The sequence below is a fragment of the Molothrus aeneus genome, chromosome 1, assembly GCF_037042795.1.
Source record: "Molothrus aeneus isolate 106 chromosome 1, BPBGC_Maene_1.0, whole genome shotgun sequence".
In the NCBI taxonomy this organism is placed as follows: Eukaryota; Metazoa; Chordata; class Aves; order Passeriformes; family Icteridae; genus Molothrus; species Molothrus aeneus.
Window position 1 is genome coordinate 134,603,869 of NC_089646.1, and position 26,331 is coordinate 134,630,199.

Consider the following 26,331-nt stretch of genomic DNA (forward strand, 5'->3'; position numbering starts at 1 on the left):
TAGTGCCTAAAATAGTTTATAGCCTCAGAGAAAATTGTCAGTATAAAAATAATAATTTTATCTTAGTTCTTTACACACGGTATCTTCTTTTTCTTCCCTTGTGAAATCAAACTTGAGATAAAATTAAAAAACAATCAAAAAATTTTTGAGTTTACAGCCATTCTATTCCAAATCTCCGTGCTAATGGGAACACAAGAATAGAGACACACAAGTTTTGGACTTGTGCAAAAATATTTTCCAGTATTTTTCTACTACTCTGTGGGTATACAACAAGATGCAACTGAGACTGTGACAATGAATCCATTGTATATCTTCAGTGGCAACATTTGCTTTAAAAATAATTCTAGTCATATGCATTTTAACTGTGCTATGACTTGTGCAAGTTTGTGATGGTGCTTCATTATGCCATGTGGACTGAAATGTGTCCTACTTGGATAATGTATACTGAAATACAAAACTCTCTCCTTCAACGATGGCAATTGAAAATGTAAAAACTCCCCAATATGGATAGGATAGCAAAGCTAGGCTGAATATGAATGCTCACTAGTTTGTACACTTCAGCTTATTCTGAGCACTGACCAAGGAATTGAAGGTGGGCTATCATCGACCTTGCTGTCTCAAATACACTTCTGTGCAGCCTTGAGAAAAAGAGCCAGACTTACAGAAGGTTGTCCTTCTGCACTCTCAGGAGCTTCTGACAGTAAGTTTGAGGTACTCAGGGCAAGTCTGCTCCCTAAAGCTAAGAGGCACTGAATAATTGTTGCCTAATTAGAGAAATCTAATCGTATGCAAAGCAAAAAGGATGGAAACTCAGATAGTAATAAGGCCCTACCTGTACTGGACTCAGACAGCTCATCTTGGGCTGGTTTAAACCTGAGTTTCAATTTCACTAAGTTATTTGGGTCAGTTCAAATTCAGGATGCCCTGGAGACAATCATGACTCTTGATGGAAATTGTTATGAGTAATGGGGCTATTTGGCTACGAGTAGAAAATATGTTCCCTGTTAAATCATTGTCACCCCAGGCAAGAATATTATTCTCCCAGCTCTTTCCTCTGACCTTCTCCCTTCCCCCCTATTCATTTGCTCAAGGGCTGTTCTGCCTTTGCCACACTTAATGGCTCCCCTGATGGCTACAAGGTGTATTGCACGAGGAGGGAATGACTAAATCCAGAGGGAGAGCCAGACACGGAATGGAACGTTTGGGGGTTTTTGGTTCCTTGGTTTGTTGGTTGGGTGGGTTTTTTTTGGGTTTTTTGGGTTTTTGGGTGGTTTTGTTTTTTTTTTTTTTTTGGTTGGTTTTTTGTTTTGTTTTTGGTTTTGTTTTTTTCTTTTTACATAATCTCCCCTATCCAAAAGATGAAAGGAGAAACAGGCAGCCTCTGCATAATATCTGTTGTCTGACATGGTCCTACTGTCCCTTAGTACTACTGTAGAAGTGCTCTACCATATGTTCATTATCTGTGATTCTGGAAAAGGATATGTCAGTAGCTGAAAGTCAGTTTTATTTATTTCCCTTTTACTATGTATTTCACCTCTTTCAGATCAACATGGAGCAAAATGTAGAAATTGCTGGAAATCTGTAAGGGGACTCAATAAGGACTGAGAATCAAAGGATTGATTCTTCATGTATTCCATAACTGGCACAAATAGAAGTAGTAGACTCTTCCAAGATTGCTGATTAACTGCAGTTTTTTTGAAATTTTAGAAATTATAACTAGGTAACTTCCCAGACTTCCTGCCTCAAAAAGTAGAGGTATAACATGTAAAAAACTCTTTCGTCTACTCATAGTAACAAGCCTAATAGTACTAGTAGAATAAATACTCTTATTTCAAAACAACTTGAAAATAATACAGTAAATAAAATGTGGCCAACTTGTCAGTGCATTTTTAATATAGGACTTAGTTAATATATTTAGTTATGATGTAGGAAGCATAGGTACAGGAAAGAAATTTGCTTTCAGGAGGTCTGAAAAGAAAAAGAATGTTGCTTCTTAAATATTTAAGTTAATACCAGGGAAAGAAATTTTGCCTTCTAATAAGCCTAGTTTAGAAGTTTCACAAAACTCAGAATAGAATTGAAAAATAATGTGAGACTTTTCCTTATAGTATGAAAGCTGTAGTACAGTAACATGCTCTTCTTTTCTGTCTTTCCATCTTAAACCTGTGATTATTTAAAATTACATTAATTATTCCATTATAAGCGCAGAAAACCTTTACAAAGTTCCTTCTGTGCATCACTTCCTATGCTGATATTAGCTCCAGAAGCTGTGTATTATTCATATGAGATGATGTCAAGATCAGCTTTGTCTGCATATAGAAGGCCAGATTCAGATATCAAGAGCATTTGTCACCAGGACAGTCAGGCTTATCAAAACTATTGAAACAGCACATTGAGATTCTGCTTTGCTGTAAGAAGAGCTGCATCCAAGAAAAATATTGTCATAAAACATTTCATCCGGAAAACACATAATTATAAATGATAGGATAAACTTCTCATTTGTAAAAGCACATTATGTCACATTAATTTTTGAAAGATGTGATTTTTTTGCAGTTATTTTGAATGGAAGATCAAGAACATTTAGTAGTCATATTTTCAAATTAAGAATCAGAAGTTATGAGAAGACTGTGAACTAAACATATAGTTTTACTTGTGTCTGTTTTCATTATTTCATTCAAAAATTTATTTTACAGACATCAGCATGGCTTCATACATCATGAAGGCATCTAGTGTTTCCTATTCCATATGTACTTTGGATAAAGTTTATTTTATTGTGTCAACAAGAGGAAATGCTTGAGAAATTGAAATATTGTCAACTATGTCCTCAAAGTTCTGTAATGTATATACATGCAATTTTGTTGCTGATACAACTTAATATTATTACTACTGACATTTTAAAAGTACTTCCAGATCAAGTTCCAGCAGTGGAAAATAACTGTCTATCCCTAAAGAATCTAAAGCTTATAGGATAAGAGTTAAGGTTAGCATTTTTTTCATATTCCTAACCAATATATGACTATTAGGCCAGAGCACAAGCCTTTCATTATTTATACTTTCAACAACAAGCTACTTACTATAGGTAACACCAGTTTCACATGAGCTCAGCATTTAAAAATTAGATGGCCAGTATAATAACCTGATAATCTAGAGTATTTCTCTTGTAAGTGGGATAGGATCACACTTCTGGAGGATGGCTCTTCCCATCTCTAGATGGTGAAATGAGCCATATTCTGGATGTGACCCTTTTCAGACAACTGGAATCTTCCTCCTGATCTAAACCACTTTTCCGAAGTCTCATTTTGTGACAGGTTAAGTACAACAGAATCTGTATGAAAGATGCATAGAAAGATATGCAGAACAAAATCTTAGATGAGCAAAAATGGACAGAATTAATACCATAGAGGTCCAGCACTGAAACTTTTTTTTAGAAAAGATCCCATTGGCTTTCATTCATGTTTGCTTCAGAAGAGTGACATATTCTACTGCCAAATGTTCCAGTTTTATCTAATACTCTGTAATAAACAATTTAAAGATACCTTGAGAAGAGAATAACAAAAAATTAAACTGGTCTATATTGTGAGTGCATGGCTTTGGGGTTTTTCTTCAGTCCTACAAAAATTAAAAAAGCTCTAAAGCTTAAATAGAAAACTACAGTTATTACAAGGAATTGCACAGGGGAATATATGAGGACATCTATTTTCCTCATTAGGACTTCAGTCACAGTGATTCAGAAATGGACAACATCTGCATATAGTCAGCAGGGATCTGATTATAAGTGTTTGAATTACTAAGTTCACTGTGGGGTTTATCCTAAATAGGTAGTCTTCAGTTTGTGAAGTTTACCAAACAAAGCCAAGATATTTTCCTATTGGAACTATGTCTTGATGAAAGCATTTTTACTTGGGTTCATGGCAACATGAACTTCAAGTCACAAGTTGCACAAAAGCCTAGACATAAACTATGACACTTGAACCCTACACTTACCATGTATATCAATTAAAAAAGGTTTATGTTTATGATGGCTGTAAGAGTACCATTATAGTATAATGGTTTCCTTGTTAGAAAAAAAAAAAGAGAAAACTGCCTTTTCTGCCACATTATCCTTGATGATCCATTAATTACTACGCATTACCTTGTGAGACTCAAATGCAGTGAAAACATCTTGCAAGACCAGAGTCCTCCATGTGTGTTATTTTTTTACTAGCTTTGTGGATTTAAAGGTCTTTTTCCTTTCCTTCTTTTCACAGGAAATGATCTCTTTCTAGTTGCAGTTCATGAACTCGGACATGCTCTGGGCTTAGAGCACTCTAATGATCCCACTGCAATCATGGCTCCATTTTACCAATATATGGAAACTGACAACTTCAAACTACCTAATGACGATTTACAGGGCATCCAGAAGATATATGGTATGTTGTGTTCACATTAGACAACACAAGCTTTTTGGTTTAGAGTAACTTTGAGGTCCTCCTGGCCATATCACCTCTCCAAAGGGCTCGTTGGTATGAATGTCACCAGTTGTTATGCCAGAGTCTCTGTGTGAGTAAAACATCCAAAGATTTTGAGGACACTCTTACTCTTTTTCTTACTGTTCAAAACTTATATTCAAATCTGCACTCATCTGGAACAGTAATTTTAAAGGTCTTAAAAATCCATAAAGACAATTCAATCAAAATTATTCCAAACTATGAAAATATTAAGAAATGCAGGTCTTTAACTATAATGAGATTATTTACACAGGTGTACAAGCTCATGTAACTGGATGAATTGATTGCTTCTCAGTTTATCAGTTATAATACAGAAAATTTCTCTCAAAATCTGAGGTCCCGTAAATACCCTTTCTTATGATATATATAACAAATTGATCTCAAAATAGTGTTATAGTCCCTACAGAGGTTAAAGAAGGGACTACTTCTTTAAAATATGTTCATTTCATTTTTTATGGCCTGATATAAAATACATGTGATGCAAATAAATTCTGCATTTAACAAGACAATTGATTTTTTTTTAAATTACTAACAATAGCATAATTGTGATTATGTGTTGAATGTAATACTAACTCCCATATTACTATCCCTTAAACTTCCAAAGACATGGCTTTAGGGTTTTTTTTAATGACTTTGATTCTGTTGGTATATGTTAAATAGTTTTAAGGTTTTGGTTTTTTTCTTTAAAGATTTATTTGACTTTCAGAATTGAAAATTCTGTTGCATCTCCATGTTAATGTTCTCTATCCAGTGCATATACTTTGATATTGCCTTGCTCAATATTCCTTAATTAAATCTGCACTGGATTAAATTCTGTACTTCCAGTTTTTCCTGTTTAGTTTGTTGTATTTATGTTGAATATTGTGAGGGTCATTCCTTCTTTATCCATCCTACCAGAAAGAACAGCTACGATCATGTAGAATTACTGTACTGCTAACTAGAAATCTGTAGACTCCATGGTGTAATAGTAACAAGAATTTTAAAATATCATATTCACAAGCACAGATAGATATTTTTGTAAAGCATAAATAGCAATTTCAGAATGATTGGCTGATCAAGTTTTGTTTGGTTGGGTTTTTTTCCTGTGTGATTAGCTGGAGAGAAGGTTGTTTCTCATGACCTCATAAGTTGGTAGTCTAGACTTAAGGGCTAGACAAGAATATTTTGCTGAAAACTAGCTGCTAAGCTCAAACAGCTGTGGGCTATACATTAGGAGAAATGTGTTATCCCTGGGAAGTAATATCTGACATCACCACCAAATGGCATAAAAAAACTGATTTGAGGTTAAAAACTTTCCAACACGAGCTACTGCAAACTGATTCCTTTGCTCCCTTTAAAATCAAGATGTGATCTGGAATCATATGCCTCAATAAAAATGTCACACCTATTAAAATAATTACTTTAGTCTGCAGTATTCCTTGAAATACTGTTACTAACTTTAAATTATAAATGTCACAAGTCTTAAAATTGTGAATGAAATAAATGCCTTATTAAATCACATGACAACCATTTGGCAAGTTTAAGATTTCCGTACATAATCCATCTTTTTTTTCTTATAAAGTATGTGGTTTTTCATAAAATTCTCAGAAATTCAAATATCATTTTTGCTGTTTTAGAGTTGTCTTACTATTCAAAAGTGTTTCTGAAGGTGGTTAAAAGAAAAAGTATTTCTTTTTAAAGTCAAAGTGTATTATCTATTTAAATTATTTGGAGAGAAGCCTAAATAGAGTGAGCAAAAATTAAAACATTCATCTTGTTTCCAGACGTGAAGCTATAAGTGAAGCTTCTTATCGTTTTGTCCGTGAAAAATAAATGTTGCTGATACGCGTAGAGAGGGGCAGGCATTTTCAGTACACTCATTTCAAGTCATTCAGTATGCCATTTAGGGTCATGATCAGTATCTGTCTGGGATGGCCTGATGACTTGCAGGTAGAGAAACTATGAGTTGGATAGTAATTTCATAAAACTCAGTATATTTTGACGAATAATATATTTGAATGAAGAAAAATGTTTTAAGACTGCTCAACAGAGTTTTAGTTTTTCACTTGAAGAAAATATGCCAATCATGGCAGGGGGGTGATGGGGTATGTGTGCTGTATACATGCCCAAAACTTGAGGTCCAGTTTTAGTAGCTGCTGTACATCCCAAAGGACATTAGAAAAAGCTGGGATTGTCCTGTCTCTAATGAATATGATATTACTTGATCTAAAAATTTGGTCAGTAGTAAGTAGCAGGTATGCTACATATGTGCCTGTGTGAATTGATAACTATATATTCAAAATATACATTGAAAATCTATTGACTGATGATGATCTTATAAGGAACAAGATCTTTTTTCATTTTTTTGTACGAGAGAAAATGTCCTGTTATCAGAACTCAATTGGTAAATAATTCGCTTTGGACTATTTCTCATCTGACATGATGGTGGCCTAAGCATCCTTTGAAGGATTTATTAGAATTTTTTTCCAAAAAGGAAGATTTTAGATAATGAAAACTAATTATTTTCCTTGGTTTTCGTAGTCATCCTTTATACCCTTTATAAGCACTGCCTGGTTGGTAACTGGAACAGGCTCCCCAGGGAAGTGGTCACAGCGCCAGCCTGACTGAGTTCAAGAGGCACTTGGACAACGCTCTCAGGCACACAGTGTGACTCTTGGGGTGTCCTGGGCGGGGCCAAGAGTTGGACTCAGTCATTCTGATAGGTTCCTTCCAACTCAGCATATTCTGTGATTCTATGATTCAATGATTTAATAACATCAGACAGGTATGTCAGGTCACTTTTTCATTCCCCTTTCACTGTTGGGTTTGTACAGCTTACAGCTGGTTTTGTTGTGTATGTTTCCTGTAGTGGGTTTGTATATTACATCCAGCTGCTGTATTTTTAAAGGTCCACCTGACAGGATACCACCACCAACAAGACCTCTGCCAACAGTGCCCCCACATCGTTCAGTCCCTCCAGCAGACCCACGAAAGAATGACAGGCAACCTAAACCTCCCCGGCCACCCACTGGTGACAAACCTTCCTATCCCGGAGCCAAGCCTAACATCTGTGATGGGAACTTCAACACTCTGGCTATTCTTCGCCGGGAAATGTTTGTTTTCAAGGTAGGAGGCTGTGAATTTTTCAGTGTTACATCAAATGTCTACTTTTTTTTTTTATAAAGCAAACTTTCATTCGTCATGACTCTACATTCCCAGCCTGCTCACAGTTAGAAAGTTCAAGAAAAAAATTTAAAAATAAACATACACATGGCTTAAACATCTAGCAGGGGACGGCTGTAATGTTCTATTTTAAGAAAATACCCATGTCAGCAGAAACTGTAATGCCTCAAAATGTATGGGTAAATAAATAAATACTGCATGTTATGGAAAGATAAAAAGTGTAAATCAATTCATGAATAATAGGGATGGTTTTGTTGGAAATACAGCCACATGCCATCATACAGTAGATACTGTTAATTCAGTACTTGTTTTTTTTTCATGGAACTATAATTTTAACTTTATGATTAGATCTGTAATTTACAAAGGAAGTTTGTCATTGTGTTGTGGTTGCATTGAAACCACAATATCTTACTAAAGGTCTTTGCCACAAAATTCTTACTGCAAATGTGCCATTATTTATGTCCATTCATCTTCTTGCTCTGAGCTGATAATGTGGTGTATATACAATAAATTGAAATAAACAAATTGGACTGAAAGGCAGTCTTTTAATAGAAGCACTTTGCTGAGACTCATGGACATCAAAGGTATCTTTAGGAGGATGATCTGCAGTATGGTTTCCAGAAGGCATTGAATGTTGGAGAAAAAATTACAGAATCATTATTGCTCAGTCTCTTAAACCGATTTCCTGCCAGGTAATCTTGTGCAAAAGATTCAGAAAAAAGCAAGAAGATAATCTGTTTTTTTTTTAAGTAATAGTGTGCCACATTTGCTTAAGCAATAGGAAGTGTGAGATCTTTGTTTTGTAAATGTGTGATAGGATCCTTTTTATCTTCTGTATTATAGGTAGAGAAGAAGGGCCTTTCATGTTACTAGATAAGCATTTTCTCTTCAGCACTAGTGTAAGTGCAAGGGAAAAACAATGTATTTGTCCCAAAACATGAAACTCTCTGTTCAATTTTGTTTCCTTTTCTGATAGGACTCATTTCTCCCATATGTGTTTTCTTTTTATATAGTCCATTTTACCAGATAAACCTTATTAGCAATGCTACCCAGGCTTTCACTTTCTTTAGCATATCTAAAAAACATGTACAAGTAGTTTTATTTATTCATTCAAAATTATTGAGCTAACTTCACAATCCAATGGACAGGAAATATTTTTCCCATAAACAGCTAAGGATTTTTGCAGCCTAGGGCTGTCAGCCCATTCCATTTGAATAGATGGTATATGGTGAAACACTGGGAGGTCCTGAACCATCAGTCTTTTATGACTAAAACTCAAAGGTTGAGGAAGAACCTAATTTTCTAACTTGACATTAAACAGGATATTAAAATACCTACTTCAATCTCATGTCATCCACCTCAAGAGCAATAGAACATATTCTCATTTAGTTTAGACATAAATCAATGAACTGAGAAATTCTGTTCCACTAATACAAAATTTCCTGTCTAGGCAAGCCTGTGTTCCTGGATAAATATATTCACCACCATTAATAATCACTCTTATCTCGTCTGATTGAAAACAAATTAAGTTTTCTTCAAAGATGTTTACTGCTTACTGCCTAACACCACATATTTACTATAAAGTGTGTATGCTTGCTAGTGTGCTGACCGCATTTATGTTCCAGAATCAAAAGTCCTTTCATGATGATTCCAATGAGGAAATATGATAAAAGTCTCTCAGAGAAAAGTGACCAGTAACAGAATGCTTCCGGATTTCATGTATACAGTCTGACTTCCCAGATGAAGTCACTGCAATCATAAAAGCAACGTGCTAGGAAGGGAAGTAAGAGGTCACCTTTGTTGAGCTTAGTTTCTTTAGGGTCCTGCAGTTTGCCTTTTCTCCTCAGGATGCCTAGGAACATAACAAGGCGTGCCTTGGGGTAGGGTGCTAAGCAATGGAATTCGCCTAAGTATAGGGATTTTGACTTTGTAGAATGAGTGTCTTTGAAGGCCTGACTTAGTGATCCTTAAGTGTTTTCATCGTAAATTAATTTGCTAGTGAAGATTTTTGTCTGATAAAGGATTTTTATTAACTGTTTGGGATTTTTTGAGGGGGTATCAGGGGATGATTTTAAGGGAGTACTATAAAAGGGGCAGAAAAGAGTTAGAAAAGTCAACTTTGTAGAATCCTGGGGTGTGAGACAGGTTATAAGGAAAAGCTCAGTGTGTCTGAATATAGCAGAAAAAGGGCAGGAATTAGTTCTTAGGAGGTGAAATAGGGACTGAACACAGGGAAATCACCCAGCAAAGGAGGAAACCAAGCTGGAGGTTTTGTCACAAAAAAAATAACCCAAGCCTCTCTTCCCTTGCTCCTTAATGATAGTGCAAGGGAAGACTGGGAGGGCATGAGTGATGGGCTGGGAGCCAAGTACAGAAAGGTGGAGAACAGGGGATTGATGACAGTACTGTACCAGGTGGAAACAATTAAAGAAGAATTATGACCTTCATTGGAAGAATTATTGCTGGATAGTTCCCAGATGAATTAAATGAATACAGTTGGAGACTAATCAAATTAAAACCTTTTCTTTCTTTGTCTTTATCCAGAGGTCTGTAATTATTGTGTAGTGGCAGATTTTACTGCATCCTGAATGGAATATATGCCATGTACTGATTTCAAATTGAAAATAGCCTTTTTTTTTTCCTTATGGGCAAGTCTCAAATTCTGGAGCTCAATTTGTTTAAATAATTCTTGAAATTGCTTGGGAACTTTAGCACTTTTGAATAATTAAATTCTAATTTAAACATAAAACTGAAGCCTAAAATCTAACATGTTGAGGTACACTGTTGATTTTCATAGTAGATGACAAACATTACTAATTTCAAGATTGTTTTCTCTTTGCTGTTGGGCTACTCGGCATATATAAGAGCATCAGAATATTAGAAACAATTTCTATATTTAGTCAAATTAATGATCTTTGGTTTTAAGACTATATGGCATTCTCAAATGGATATATCCAGGGTAAAACTGAATCACACTAAATTTAAGGAGAAAATGCAATTTACAGTGATCCATCCCTTTTTATTGCTTTGCCATTACTTTGGCAAAGTAACAATCTTAAAAACACTTTGTAAAATTTCTAGGATCATAGAGATGAAAAACAGGGGAACTCTTCTTGATCTAACATAAATATTAAATGCAAAAGTGAAGCAATCAACTTACTAAAGATTCCCCAATGATCACCAAAAAAAAATATAATTTTACAGATCAGTTTTTTTTTGTAGGAATTATTGGATTTTAAAGAAAAGGTAATTATTTTACGCCAAATATACACATATCAATATCACTGACATATAAATGTATTGTCCCGAGAGGATTTCTTCCAGAATTCTTTAAATTAGATGCCCTTAAAATGTCCCTGCCAGCTGTAAGGTTTGGGGACACAGTATGCTATGCAATGAAAATGTTTGTTAAAATCAATACATCATAACTATTGGTTTCGTTGTCACCAACTGATAAATACTGCTGTTATTTGATTCATGCTTGAATTGGTATAAGGAACTATCAGGGCAGGAGAATTTCTATGTCAAAATTCATGTGTGCCAAGTTTTTAATCTTTGGATAGCTTCTTAGCTTCTGTATTTATACTCCGTACAATTATTATTTTGCTGTCACACTCATTTCCAGCCTTTTCTTCTGTTTAGTTAGAAGTCCCCTGGGACACAGAAAAATGGCTGAAAATGGTGAAAAAAAAAAAAGGTCTTTCTTTTCTGGGCAAGCTATGCAAAGTGTCTGCCTTTAATGAAATTAAAGTAGTACGACAGTGTCTGCCTTTAATGAAAATCCTCTCAGCCATTGTGTGTAGCAATATGTGGTATCCAACAATACTGTCTTCTTAATGTCTCCTGAGAGTACCTCCAGGGCTAGTGCATCATGAAAAGAAACCCCATTGTCTAAGGTCTGCAGAAAAAATCCATCAGTGAAGAAGTTTGCACCATGCACTTCAACTTTCTTCTTTGTGTCCTGGGCAATTCACACTTTGTTCCAAGGCAACAAAATTACCTGTAGCTCTTCTTCATCAAACGGTGTGACTGCTGGCAATATCCTTTTCCTTTACATTCTTTTCAGTCTCACAGATTTAAAAAAATCTTGCTTTCTCGAGCAAGATGCATCTCAAAAAGTAAGCATATGTAGAATTTGTCCTTCATAAGCACCAAATTAGAGGGACAAATTACTGTCCTTTTTTTATGTGACACAGGTTTTTGTTTCACAGAAGAACATTTCACAGAGCTTGCACTGGTCCTTTGTTAAACGCTAAATCCCTAGGAAACCAATGCATCCTGTATAATCTCTAATGGTTTTAGTATTCATGTTGGAAAAGTTAACTCCTTGGAGAACAGCATTTTTTAACTACTTTCATATACTGTGGTGTATGTTGACATGTAATTTAAGTATTAGATAAAGAATTTTGTCCAGCAGAAAAATAGAATTTACAGCTCAGAGGAATATCTTCTGAACACTGCAGATGGTAGAATATAGAACTAGTTTGAGGAAGGCCTTAACGGGCTGTAGTATTTTCTCCACAACTTGCAGAAATTTGTTTTCTGACTCTTGATCTGCTAAGAACCATTGTAAAAACATTTATGACATGCCAAACAAGCCAAGGAAATCAGGCTGTAATTACTCCTTGGCATTAATTTAAACTGTGATTTCTTTCATACGTAACAGTATAGATTCCATTTAATATCCCTCTTAGAACTGTGTATTTATATAGAGTATGCCATTAAACACAAAAGGAAAAAAACCTGTTTCTTGATATGTGATAAACACACAAGAAACTTTTAAAGCATTTTAGCATTGGCTATTTAATCTAATTAAAAATCTGTGAGACAGAAGGAAAATAATACTAATAAAAGCAGAGGCAAAGAAATAGCTATAGTATGAGACTTGATTTCACTGTATTTGAAAGCAGACTTTTTTTTCAGAACTCTTTTGGTCTGTTTGTGTAGCTGTTTTTTGTCGTGTCATGCTGTGGGTATCTGAGCTGTCAACTGCTGCCTGGGAAAGTTCAGCAGAGGATCCTGAGGAAGTAGGCACTTTGTGATCTGAGAGGGAAAACCACTTCACATCTTAGCTGTTAAAGACTTGGAACCGTGGTTCAGAAGTAGCTATGTCTGCAGAGAGCAGACCCCTTTTATCTTATTTTTTGTATCACGTTGGGAAGAACAGCTTGATGGAGTTTGCCAATTTTGAACTAATCAGGGAAGGAGAGCTGCTTTTAATTCAGGTAATTCAGTTTATATGTTGAAACGAAAAGCAGCAAAAACTCAGTGGGGATTTCAATGTATTATAATATACCAAGCTAACTGGAAATGTACAGCATGGTTGTTTTATGAAACAAAACCAAATTGTAGGATGTCATGAGGACACAAGCAGGGACATGCTGGGATGCTAAAAAGTCATAGCTTGTCTGTTTTTGAAAATTGAATACTTTCACTGGCAGATGTAAAAATATTCTCCAAATGTTACCTCAGCCTTTCAATCTGCTTCAAAGCTAGGAAAGGTTTCTAGCTAGCACATTTCACAGGCTTAAAATGGGAAGTACAATCTGTTCCTTACAGTGTGGAAAGTGGGTAGTATATTCCATCCAGCTGCAGAGCAATTTAGACAAGAATGTAATCACCTGGGTGATAATTGTACCAGAATAGCTTTGTTTAAAATCCTTCTACCATCTCTCTTTTTAAAAAGTTGTCTTGAACTTTATTACACAGTTTGAAAGATGGCAGCCTAGTCATAGGAATACTTATTATCTAGCACCTACATGCATATCTGTATATATAAATGTAAATTTTATGTATAGAAAGTTCTAAAAAAATCCTAACTCTATTTTTAGGGTTTTATTTACAAAGATATCAATAAAATTGATATATATCTTATTGAAACTTACAAGCAACTTGAACTGATTAATAGTCTGTACTATCTGCCTAGTAAAATTCCCATTAGTCATGTAGTAGCCCATTAAGAAGTATAACCTTACCAGGATGTATGACTCAGTATCTTCCACAGGGCTGTAGATTTGTCAGGAGATGGAGTACTGTTTTTTTTCCAAAAGGCTATGTTTTCATTGGCAAACAGTGTGGTGTAAAAGGATTTAATCAGTAGTAGAGCAGATGGTACTGAGTTCCTCTCATGTCCATCATATGTGCTTTGCTTTTAATTAGATACAGTTTGTCCTCTGAGGCCAAACAGTTGCACAATCCATGTGGTTCAGATTTTTCAGAAGGGTAGCTACCTCTTGGACACTGCTGTCTTTGACTGTGGCCCCCATGAGAGTGCACCACACCAGTGTTTCATCTAACGGCGGCTATTACCATTTTGTTAATATGTAATTGCTCACACCATCTTGACCCAAATAAACCCTCACATGCAAAATATATTATTATTTCTTCTCATACAACTTTTTGCATGACACAATTTACCTGTTGCTTGACTTCCTCCATACTACAAGTTTACATTGCAATACAGTTGAGGAAGATGAGCTAGATTTAACAGCGATGCTGAAGAATTGCCTTGAACTTAAAAGTTAATATTCTGAATTTTATTTTCCCTAAAAGAAAAGCAAGACAGATGATTTGTTTAATTTCAATTTAAACATGAGGAAAAATAATTGTGCCTTCTACGACTTTTTGTAGCAACAGAAATATGAGCACTAAAATATCATAGCCTCCCAAAATGTTTCTGTCACTTATTTTTCCCACTTAACTCCAAAGGAAGTTTCAAGTATTTCTACATACTCCCCTAAAACCCCTAGAGATCCTTTCCAACCTCAGCCATTCTGTGATTCTGTTAGTGTGCTGAAATTTGACTGTTTCACCCATTTATTTCCCAGTAGCATTTGCTCCATCTCCTTTGGAATATGACTGTCAGAGGCAATAGCTAGTGAGATTTGGTCAGGAGACTGTTTTGTGACTTCTTCATTCCAGCTCAGAAAAACAGATCAGGCACAGGAGATTGGGATGTGTGGCACCTGCTCACAAACACTAACAAGAGAAGTGCAGGGGAAGGAATGTCTACCCTTTCTATCTGTGAGACAGACGCTCTGCTGCCTCCCTCCCCTGGGTCACCTTTCAGAGGAAATCATCCTCCTTCCTAGGGTCAGGCTCTGAGCTAAAATACTTTATTCAGAGGCTGACTTGGTCCTGTCTCTTTGAAACTCTCACCATCTCATGATGAGCCATTAATACCCACAAGGTGCACTCGCTAACCCAGAGAGTCCTCACAGATAAAAAGGAGCACTTCAGACTCTTCAAGGGTTTTCACAGAGTTGGACAGTCTGAGTTTAACACGAATACTGGAGTGAATTGTGTGAATTATTATACAAAGGGGTTGCAGGCTCTGGGATAATATTTAAAAATTCTGGGCAGTTAAGTGTGAATCTAAACAAATTCTGATTTCTGATTTAGTGTTGATCTAATAAATACTGGAAATGTAATACTAAATATTTGCAAACCATTGGCCACAATTCAAAAAATTACTCATTCTTTAGAAGCATTTTTTAAAGTCGAGGGGAACTGGGGGAATCTGAGGCTCTCTGGTATTCCTTTACACAAAAGGATAGAGTGGGTCAAACTTTTATGTATTCTTAGAAAAGTACTTGTTAGTTGAATAAATAAATAGAATTGCTACTTTTTCTCTCTCCAAAAAAATAATCCTCCAACAAATGATAGTGTACTTATAAGGTGTAACTTGTGCATTTAGAAATGCTATTTTTATTAGTTGTTGAAAATAACAGTTCCTTTTTTCCTGCCCATATGACAAATTTGTTCTAAAATCTACTTGATCATTAAAAATTGTGTTTTCGATCAGAAGTTCTACATACCACCAAATGTAAGGAATACTGAACATTTATGGTTCTGCATAAAACTATTGAATAAGAGAAAGACATTAAAAATCCAGATAAGCAAATGCATGTGAAAAGACTAATTTGCTAAATTTATTTCTTGTGCATAAGTCAACAACAGGCAGAAAATCTCAGTGAGGAAAATAACTGCCCTTAATGGACATTCACACTTGAGAAAGAGCTAATGATGTCAAATAAAGTGGAAAGATGTAATCCTGGCCGTTTTCCTGCTCATAGTTACAATATTTGTTTCCTAAAGTCAGGGAATCCTATCCTATGACCCTATTATGTTTTTACTTGTTATTTTAATACAGTAAACATAAATAATCAAAAGATTTAACTGAATTCTAATGTATAAAAGGTATTTAGTTTTATAAAAGCTACCTTTTTTCAGAGGCTTAGTGTTTGGGTGTACTGATTAAAAATATTTCATTAGCAAGAGAATAGAAAAAAACATTATTGACAAAAAATAATTGCATAAACTCGCAGCAAGGTATAATCTAAAATTACATGGAGGCATATCTTCAATTTTGTGCCACCAGCAAGTGTTATCTTGTAATATTAACAATACATTTTAACTGAAGCTACATCTTAATAGAACCAAAGGGAGTAATTGCAGAAACACTTCAAGCACAAGGCTCAATTAAAATTTCTTGTTATATAAAATTGTGGCCTTTCAGCTAATTTAGGTAAATGTTTTGGAAAACAATTTGAATGGCTTGTAATTTAAGCTTTTTCAAGCAGTGGTATTATTTGCTTATATTTTCTTAATCTTCGTTTACATCCAAAGCTTTCTATTCTACCAGTATTTGTATATTCATAATTTCTTTGATTCTTTTTTTTGTCCCTTTCAAGGGGTTGAAGGTCCACAATGTAAAAATTTAGCAGGGTTTTAAATGCAGATAAACTAATCTCATTTGTTCCTCTGAATGAGCCATTTCCTATGCAAAATATTGCACTACTACAGTTGAGGTCTTAAATAATGTAAAGCACATGTCTGTTTATTTTTTCAACAACTTAGTGAAACACTATTCACACTCTTGACAATCTATTAAAAAATATCGAAAATTTATAACATTTGTTTTCTTAAATGTTGCATTTCCTTCTTTTTTATAAGCTATAGCTTGAATATATATTTCAAGTGTTGCTTTCCTTGCCTATTGATCAAAAACTTGGCCCACTTGAAAGTAATGGTAAAAAACTCCAGTGACTATAACACACTGGTGATTTCACTTGGTTTTAATTACCTTTGGTATAATGAGGGACTATCTATTATGAGTAATACATATTAGGGAAAATCACAAAAGAAACAACAGATAAGCTTGTAATGCCAAGTGTATGAAATAAAAAAAAAAATTCTATGCAAAATCAAATTTGATTATGCTACATTTCCAGTCAATAAATCAAAATTACACAGAGACCATTTTAATTCATTATCTGACATATCTGTCTAATGAAAATATCTTTACCAAGGAGAATAGGCTGTATTAGGTCAAAGGTTATACTTAATAATGGCCGAGTTCAATCCTTTCCCATTCTCTGTAAGACTGCACCAGCATTTCTTCTCAGTCTTATCATGATGTGGCCTTTAATTTTGTGTTGGAGTGATTTTTGGCCAGCCTTTTATAATAGCCACAGTCATTTGCTGCTTGAAATTGTACATTCCCAACTTATCTGTAATCAAAAGTGGTTTATGACATTACATATTCACAAAAGTGGTTTATGACATTACATAAAAAATTCCTTCACTTTCTACAAATCTAATCCCTGTATCTGAGTGACAGAGGCAGTGAGAAGAGACAATTGAATATCTATAATTTTAATATTTGTTTTGTCATGACAGGTATTATTGTTGGCTGTGGTTTTCTGGATGTGTCACTCTTAATGGCCTGTTTTGCTCATTGGCCATTGCTGTCAGCCTCAAAGCTGAAACACTCTAGAAATTATCACTGTTCACCCACTGATTAGTGTGGGATCTTCTACAGTCATTTTTGTAACACTACCACCTCAACCAGGGAGAATATTTACTTAGCCTTGCCCCATACCTTTTGGAGTTGGATTTGGTACCTGGATTTTTTTTTCTTTTTTGTTGTCAGCACAATATCAGAGAACAAGCATTAAAATGAGAACAAAAAGCATGTATTAGCCTCTTATCTTGCAGAGGCTTGAATACAAAATAACCCTCATGCACTCACCTACAGGACAAGGAGCACATTTCTCAAAGGAGAGAAAGGACCTTAGCACATGAGCTACCAGGGCTCATTGACAGCTTGGAACTACATTGGAAGGGGAAAAGGGACAAAACCAGTGATAAACAATGGACAGTGATAAATAGTGGGATGGCATGCCAAAACTTGACAAACTGAGAGCTAGTGAGAATCCTCGGGGCTGAAGCTGCCCAGAAATGTGGGGGACAATAAAAAGAGACTATAGTAAATGGGGTTACATCAGGCTGGTGGTCAGTCACTAGTGGGGTTCACATGACTACATCTTAAGGCCAGCTCTCTTCTACACTTTCACAAACAACTTGGATGCAGAACTTGAAGGGATGCTAAGTTTGCCAATGGCACTGTATTGGGAGGAGCTGATAACTCCATTGAGGACTGAGAAGCCCTGCAGATATGTCAACAAATTAGAGGGTTGGGCAATCACCAACCATATGAAGTTCAGCAAGAGAAAGGGCTGGATTCTGCACCTGGGACCTGGGCAAACTAGGATGTACAGACAGATTTGAGAACAAGATACTGGAGAGACTGCCGTGGAAAAAGTCTTGGGGGTCCTGGTTGATGGAAATCTGAATCTCAGCCAGCTGTGCCCTGACAGTCAGGAGGACCAACCCTGTCCTGGGGTGCATCAGGCACAGCATCACCAGCAGGGCAAAGGAGGGAATTGTCCCACTCTGCTCTGCACTGGGGCACTTTCAGTGTCCACTGGTTATAGGCATGCATATGTAGACAGAGGTGGCATGACCCTGAAATGAGTAGTGTGAGTACTGTAGGTCCTCTTTGATTTTCCTTCAAACAGTGTATTAAAGAGTGAGATATCATCTTGAGAACCTCATCCTGGTTAGAACAGCTTCAGTATCTTGTTTATGTATGAACTGTCCTAAACTACTGGAAACAGGAGGAAATATTTTAATTACTCCCTCTTGCTTTCACCTGTCCTTCTGACATGACTCATCATGCACTCTTAAATTCTTCTGGTTTCCTCAGAGATTTCATGCAATGTGCAGTGTGGAGAAGGCAGAGAGAAAGGGTAAGTGGTAGCGTGAGGACATACTGCATCTGCATGTAGGATCACATTGAATGGCATATATGTGCTAAACCATGAAATTTGGTTTCATGAATTGTGAAGATTCAAGGGAGGGACATGATTATTTTAGATCTCCAGAGACATAATAAATGTCAATATAAGGGTTAGTGACACAGCTGATTTCACATGTTGTATTTTTACTGCATGTTTCATTTATTCATTAAATGTTTTATTTTTTCCCCTTACTTCCTTCTAAATGTTTTCCTATTATTAGTTATAGAATCATAGAATCATAATGGTTTGAGTTGAAAGAAACCTTCAAAGATCATCTATTCCAAGTTCCCTGCCATGGGCTGGGACATACATTTGCATATGGAAATAAACATATCTGCATATGAATATGAATTTATGGATGTGACAGAAATATGAAAATACAAGTGATATAGTGATAAATAATAATAATTCTTTCTAGTAAAAAGGTCAGTGCTTAAAGGAAATTAAATCTTTCATTACATCTAGAAAAGAATGTTTGGAGTACTAATTTCTGTGGTCCTACAGTATCAATGATAGACTTGTTTGATTTTGGATAATCCTGGTACACATAGTTTGTCACTGCCTCATCTTCAAAAGCTTTTGGCCAACAAGAGTGAATGATAATGACTTCTATTTTATTTTGACATGAAAACAGATTTAGAAGCTTCGTTTAGCTGAAAACTATGCTAAGTGATCTCATAGATATGCTGTAGATCACAAGTCACAATCTTATTCATGCAGATGCACATTATTTTTTTACCAGGTGAATCCTTCTCTATTCTATTTGGAGTTTTTTAATCTTCATGCTTTGCCACGAATATCTATCTGGATTAACGAAACTATAAATAAGTATGATTTTGACTTATTCATAATTTCTCCATTTGAATTTTGTCAGTGTTTTTGCTGTCTGTCTCTGGAAATTTTTGGTGAAAAAGGTCATACCCTCTCTTGTTTTATCTGTAACTTTTGTTTATCACAGCCTCCATTCCCTGCTCATTTAACACCCCATATATTTTGTGGGTAAAAATTAAGAAAGATAGTTGAATTTGCTCTAATGTGACCTTTTTGTTTATCAGAGAGTGCTTGAGTCATTACAGAGAGCCTGATGACTCAGACGTATTTGTTATAGTTTTTAAAATAATCTGCTCACCTCTGGCAGACAGTGAAGCATCATATTGTAAGTGATGGAATAATAAGGGTAGACAAGTAGGGAAAAAAACCCAAATTATTCTGATTTCATTGCAGGGGATGGTCAGTATTGTTTGAAGAAAGCTAAGTCTGTCCTGAATGATTTTCCCAGGTTTATATGTGAAGTTACAGAAGAAATGTATGCACACAAACCCCACTATTCTTCTCTTTTCATGGACCAGGATGGATAGGAAAAGTAAACTATGAACAACTCTGGAAAAAAATCCTTAAATTTTCTATAGTATCCTAGGTGGTACACTTGTTCTTCTTCAGGAAGGAAATTTCTGTTTCTGTGCTATTGTTGGTAAGGCAATATAGTTTTGTGATAGGAAATACTGTTTTGTGATAGGGAAAAGAATCTTGAAAATGCTGTTATGCTCATACTCGCTCTATTCCTAGAAAATTTCACGTTTTGAAATCTTTTTGACAGTTTCATTAAAGAGAAAAAGGTAGTCCACAGTCATTGATCTTTTTTTAATGAAATGGTAAAAGAGGTTGCAAAAGGATAGAAGAAAAGTGAAGTGTATGACATATTATATCAAAGATTATTTGGGTGATGGAGAGAGTTGTACAATTAGTGTTACTGAGCTTTCAAATAGATTAGAGGCTCATATGTTTTTCAGACTTAAGCTATCAAAGTGTCATAGAAAATAATGGGTTATCTAGTTTCCCCAAAGAGTGCATCAAAAGTAGAATGTGTTATTGGAAGAGAAATATCAATAAGTAGGTGTTGGTCAATGCAAAAGGAGATTTGACTCAGTCAAATGATGTTCATCACATGTCCCATGATATTTCAAAGAACCACGATCATGTGTTGACATAACCTATATAAATGCAGACCTCTGAGAAGCCAATCTACATTCCAAATTGGTGTTTTCCAGTATTATTTATAAAGAGAAAAGGATAGCTACTACAAAGCTCATACCTTCACCTCATATCATAATGCAACTACATTTTCACTCCTTTTCATTGTTTATTCCCTTCTATATACCTGCCTGATTTTAAAGATGATGTATCAAAGATCCCTTGTTTGCATCATATGACATAGACAGATGCATGTATTTGTGAAATTGTGGGTTTTTTTTACACTTGACTCATCTTTGTTAGAATATTTACAGATTCTCACCAAGAAAACTGGTTTATTTTTTTTTAGTAATAAAAAATGCCCAATTTTCTTATCTTTCCATGGTGCAGAACACAACACTGCTCCATGAATTCATGGAACTCATTGCTTTTATGTTAACTCCCTGTGGGAAAGGGCAACAGAAGTGGGTTCAAGAAAATTTACAGATGGTTCTGTAGTCTCAAAGTGCAATCACTACTGAGGAAATAAACACTTAGCTGCTCTGTAAAGGCCTAATGTTCATTGTATGGATGAAAGGTTTTGTGCAGTACTTCATGGCCTTGTGCTGATACCTACAGAGCATTAGGGGGAATTCGAACATTCTGGAGATTCCTGGCTGCAAGCTTAGATTTGATGTCATTGCAGGTCTTTATTTTGCTTATTTTATGTCTGTCTATTTGTTTCTTCATATTGGATCATAACCATGTGGCAGTGGGAACATTTTATAATGTCTCAGTCAGTTTAGTTATCTGGGCAAAATCAGAATGAATTAAAATGTTCAATTCAGTTAGGAATACAGAAACCCATCCAAATAGATATTGTTTGGGGTTTTGTTTTTGTTGTTTGTTGTTGTTGTTGTTATTTTTTTAAAAAATAGCATGTTCAGTTGGTAAAGATAAAACATTAATTACCAGAGTTGTCACCATTTATATATATATTGTGGGACAGATCAGAAAAAGCAAAATCATCTCCAGCTGCATCATAGTGCAAGGTCTATTACTGTCATACTTTTAATCTGAAGAGATACAGTGGACAAGTTCTCATGTGGAAGATTTTCCAGGAGGAGCCAAGTTCTCTTTGAAAATATATGATGGAGTTATAGTACATGGTAACCACCCATAGAAGGCCCAAATCAACCCATGGTGTTGTTAGAGGTCTCAAATTTGTGGAGTTTCATGTACAATGTGAGATCTAGTGTTATCCAGCCACTGGTGTTAGCCAAAAACTCCATAGCATGTTTTGTATGAATTCTGCAGAACAGATCTTCCTTGAGCTGAAAGTGTTTTATAAATACTTACAGCTTTTGATTACTTCAGGATGTTTTTGAAAGGTTAATATATACAAAGGAAAGAAATGCTAAAATGCCATTGGTACTGTCTGCACAGGAAAAATAGAGGACAGATGGATATGCATCAAAAAATAGATAAAAAGTTCACATATAATTTCATAGTGAAGAAATTATTAAAAATATTTGAATAAGACTGAAAGAATTAAAATAAGAGCTATAATCAAAGAATAATTTACTAATGAAAACAAATATAAAAAATGAGAATAGAGTATTAAAAAATTAAATATTAAACAAACTTACATCAAAGTATTTTTAAATTATTTACTTCCATAGAACACCAAATATTAAGAGCAGTTTTAAGAGATGTTTATTTTAGAATTTTTTTTTCTATATAAAGTAATATAAATTTGTTAATTAGAAATGTAGAGAATAATTTTTTTTTAATAAAGAGTTTTCATCTGTGCTAGAAATTGGACTGGGCAACAGCAATCATATGACCTTTGTAACATAGATAAAAAGTAAGTTAGTTACTGCAGTTATTTTCTGCACTGAGGTGGACAGTGACAGGAAAGGGCAAGGATTTCAATCAAGATATTTTCCAAACAAGAACTACAGCCATGGCTGTGGATGCCTCTGCAAGTAGGCTACATTCACTACCTTCATTGAAAGAGATACTTTCTCAGTCAGTTCACTCTGGATAATACCAAGACTGTTTATAAAAAAAAATGATAAATATTGGCCTTTGAGGATTTTTTTTTACGCCTAGGGTCTACTTTTAAGAAATGCTTTTCTTTGTATGTCTTATACATTCGATATTCAAGGAATCATGTGAAGTATTTGAATACATAATAGTCAACCAAGTAGATGTCCAAAATAATTTCTGCACAGCAAATAACCAAAAGGCACATGGTACTTGGCTGAATGTTTTGTTATATATTGTTTAGGAAAAGGTAGTGTAAGTTCACAATATTGTGTACTTTTTACATATTTGCCTTGTAATACACATGATAATTAGGGAACATACAACATATGACAACAAAAATAAGTATCACAAATACATTAAAGGCATGTTTTGAGGCATGTTTTGGTAGGCATGGTGGTATTCCATCAAAGGTTGGACTTAGATGATTTTAGATCTTAGAGATCTTTTCCAACCTTAATATTCCTATGATTCTACAGTTCTAATAAAATTAATAGTTTTATATTCTTTTTATGTTTATGACATTAGACAAAATAACTGCTTTAAGTAGCCGAACAATTAATATTGTCTTTCAAATAGAAAAAATATAGCACCAAGGAGTGATTTGCAGAATCTAGTTTGAAAATGAATAGGTGATCTTCAAAGTGTGAAGACCCCAGAATTCTTGTCTTCAAATGTTCAGTATTTATATATTGGGAACAAAATGAAAAATTTCTCAGATCTGATACTGATCATGAAACAGTTCTGAATATGAAAAAGACCTCTGAATGGGGAGCAACGCTTTTGCCCTTTCTTAAAGGTATTACCACAGAGGCAGGAGATTGGCTGAAGAGCTCAGGCATTCCCTGCAGAATTCCAGCACAGGTCAGCCCTGCTGCTCCCTCTGCCAGTGCTTGGGCACTGGCACCCTGAAAAAATGACCAAAGTACTCATTAGAGTAAGAGTAAATCAAGGAAAATTAGAGACCAAGGAAGAAATCAAAAGACAAAATGAAGGAGGAGTAATTCTGCGTCCTGGATCTGTCACTGTGCAGGACTAGAAGTGGGAATACTTGACTGCAGCTTATTGAAATCACTACAAAAATTCAGGATAGGTTTCAGAGGGATTGCCAGTGTTTTGGCTAATTGACTGTACTTCAGAAAATGATGTTGAGGGTAAAGGAGGTATTTTTGCTCCAGCTTCAGTCACAGTTCCTCTTGCTACATCCTGTTGTTCTGGCAGTGCATAAACCAGATTTCAGATAAGCAAGACTGCATATTGCAATTTTGTTGTATATGCGGTCCATGGAGGAGATCTGTACAGCTGTTTACAAATTAGGGAGGAGAACTAGAGGTTTCTCCTGTGAAGAGAGTCAGAGTGCATAAGAAATGCCGTAACCCTTTTTTTCTGAAAAATAAATGGATCATTTTCATATTTTCCCTGATCTTTGAAGTCTAATTTCTGGGTTGCTTTAGCTTTTTTAATTTTTATTCTTTTTTTTTTTTTTTTTTTAAAGCATAGCTATAGATTTCAGCATGAACAATGAAAAGCAGTTTTGACATATCTCAAATGAGTGAAAGAGACTATTCAGGCCAATAGTTAGGACTCAGAATAAGATACCAAGAAGACAGGTTTTAACATAAGGCCATTTGGACCCTGAATAAATTACTTGACATCACTTTATTGTGTCAGTAATACAGAAAAGGAGATAAGAACAGACACTAGGAAAAAATGCTTAGCATACCCCTTAGCAAAGATTTCCTACATAGAATCGCTACATAATATTTTCTCTTGAAAATGTATTTACACCAGTGAACCTCAGCTTAGCTGAAGACAGATACTTTAAACCAATCTCAGTTTAGCACTTCCCATATTCAACAATGGGAAACATTTGCTAGTTTTTCACTTGCTTCTATGCTGAGTCACAGTAGTTAATAGTTTTGTTCATGGTGTTAGTTAGCCATAAAATTTTGTTAAGGAAAAGAATTAAGTTCATAACAAACAACAGTTTTAATTTGTCTACAGGAGTTCTCCAGTGTCTGATTAGATACCAACAGTAAATAGTTGGTATTTATATAATTGTTTTTAATAACTGGCATCAAAGAAGTAAATTCCTTGCTTGAGAAAGTAAGGAAGAAACAGAACATGTATTTGGCAATGTTTTTGCATATCTTTGTTTTGAATCCAATTATTTGGTCTCATTTCCAGTGAGGATATCAGCAGGAGGTTCAGGATCTCAACATAGGAAGTGCTGATATTTTTCTGAGTGGTGTTTAATGCTCTGACTTCTCACTGTGGCTCTCAGACAACCTTTACACCCTGTTCTAATTGGGTAACCATGCTGTTGTCCCAAACACATAAGCAAAGATGAAATGTTTCTATAAGTTCAAATAAGTGATGCATTGTACATCCATCTGTTAATGAATGGATAAAAGTCCTTTGCAATTTTAAAGGAGCTTTGTTTGTTCTTAATGTGAACCAGCTTCATAATGAGCTGAGCTCTGTGTGTATAAATAGTCCATTTAGTTAATTGTTTCCTACAATGAGATAGATTGGTAGCATCTATTTAATGTCTGATTCTGGTCTCAACAGAGCCAATTGTTTTCTACAATGGGATTAAGTAGGAACTGAAGTAATCCTAGTCTATAAATTTCATTGCGAATTCTATATTGAGAAAAAAAGCAAAACAGAAAAGAAAAATAAATTCATATTTATTTTTCTCATAGGTGAATTGTGCTGATAATTTTCCTGCCCTTAATCCCCTGAACTGTATTTTGTATTTTCTGCTCCATTATTTTTTTTTTCCCAGAAAGTTGCTCAAAAAATTTTCCTTCCTAATTTGTGCAGTAATTTCCTTCAGCTTAAATGCTATAGACTCCAAATTCAGAATGTTGAAAATGGATGTTACTAAAGAAATATTTATTTGGAATTCCCCAAATGAGTAGACACAAAGGCTTTAATTCCACATGCCATAGGGCTGTTATTACCAACATTGAGATTCCCTGATGAAATTCACAACCTGATAAAGTAGATGTGGAAAAGTGCCTTTTGAGATTAGATCAAGACTTTTAAAAGGATATTCCAAATTTATCTTGGTTTAGATACAATAACTATACCTTTCATTTCCCAAATTCAGTTTCCTAATATCCTGTAAAGGTGTATAGTAGGGGAACTTTATTGTGTCCTTGATCACGGTCTTGAAATAGGCTTTGTCCTTTGGTCAGCTTCTCTCTATAGAACCAGAACTCTTCTTCCTTTTCTCTAAGAGAAGAATTTAAAGTTATAACATATCTTAGTATAGTATTTGCCACTGGTTATTTTTTTTTTTTTTCTGCAATGCTTAGATGAAAAAAGTAGAAGGATGCTCATTTGTCTGAGTGTGTCAGTTTGTTGCTGCTGTTTTGCTTAGCTCCTGGGTATGTTTAATCTTCCATTGACAGAGGCTTGCTTTTGCACATGATCAGAGTATGCTTATGGGAGAACACAAGACCCACTATGATACCTTGATGTATTTTGTCAATAATATTAAGCTACAGTATTGGTTGAAATTTAGTATTTGA

The 26,331-nt window shown here is 35.0% G+C and overlaps 1 protein-coding gene across 1 annotated transcript in view; it reads left to right on the forward strand.

Annotated features, from left to right (window-relative positions):
* The window catches only part of MMP16 (matrix metallopeptidase 16), a 164,945-nt gene that overhangs the window by 115,493 nt on the left and 23,121 nt on the right, over positions 1-26,331 (forward strand). Inside the window, exons 5-6 of the mRNA XM_066565591.1 lie at positions 4,248-4,409; positions 7,375-7,592. Of these exons, the coding sequence (XP_066421688.1) occupies positions 4,248-4,409; positions 7,375-7,592 (380 nt within the window). The remainder of the gene's footprint in view (positions 1-4,247; positions 4,410-7,374; positions 7,593-26,331) is intronic.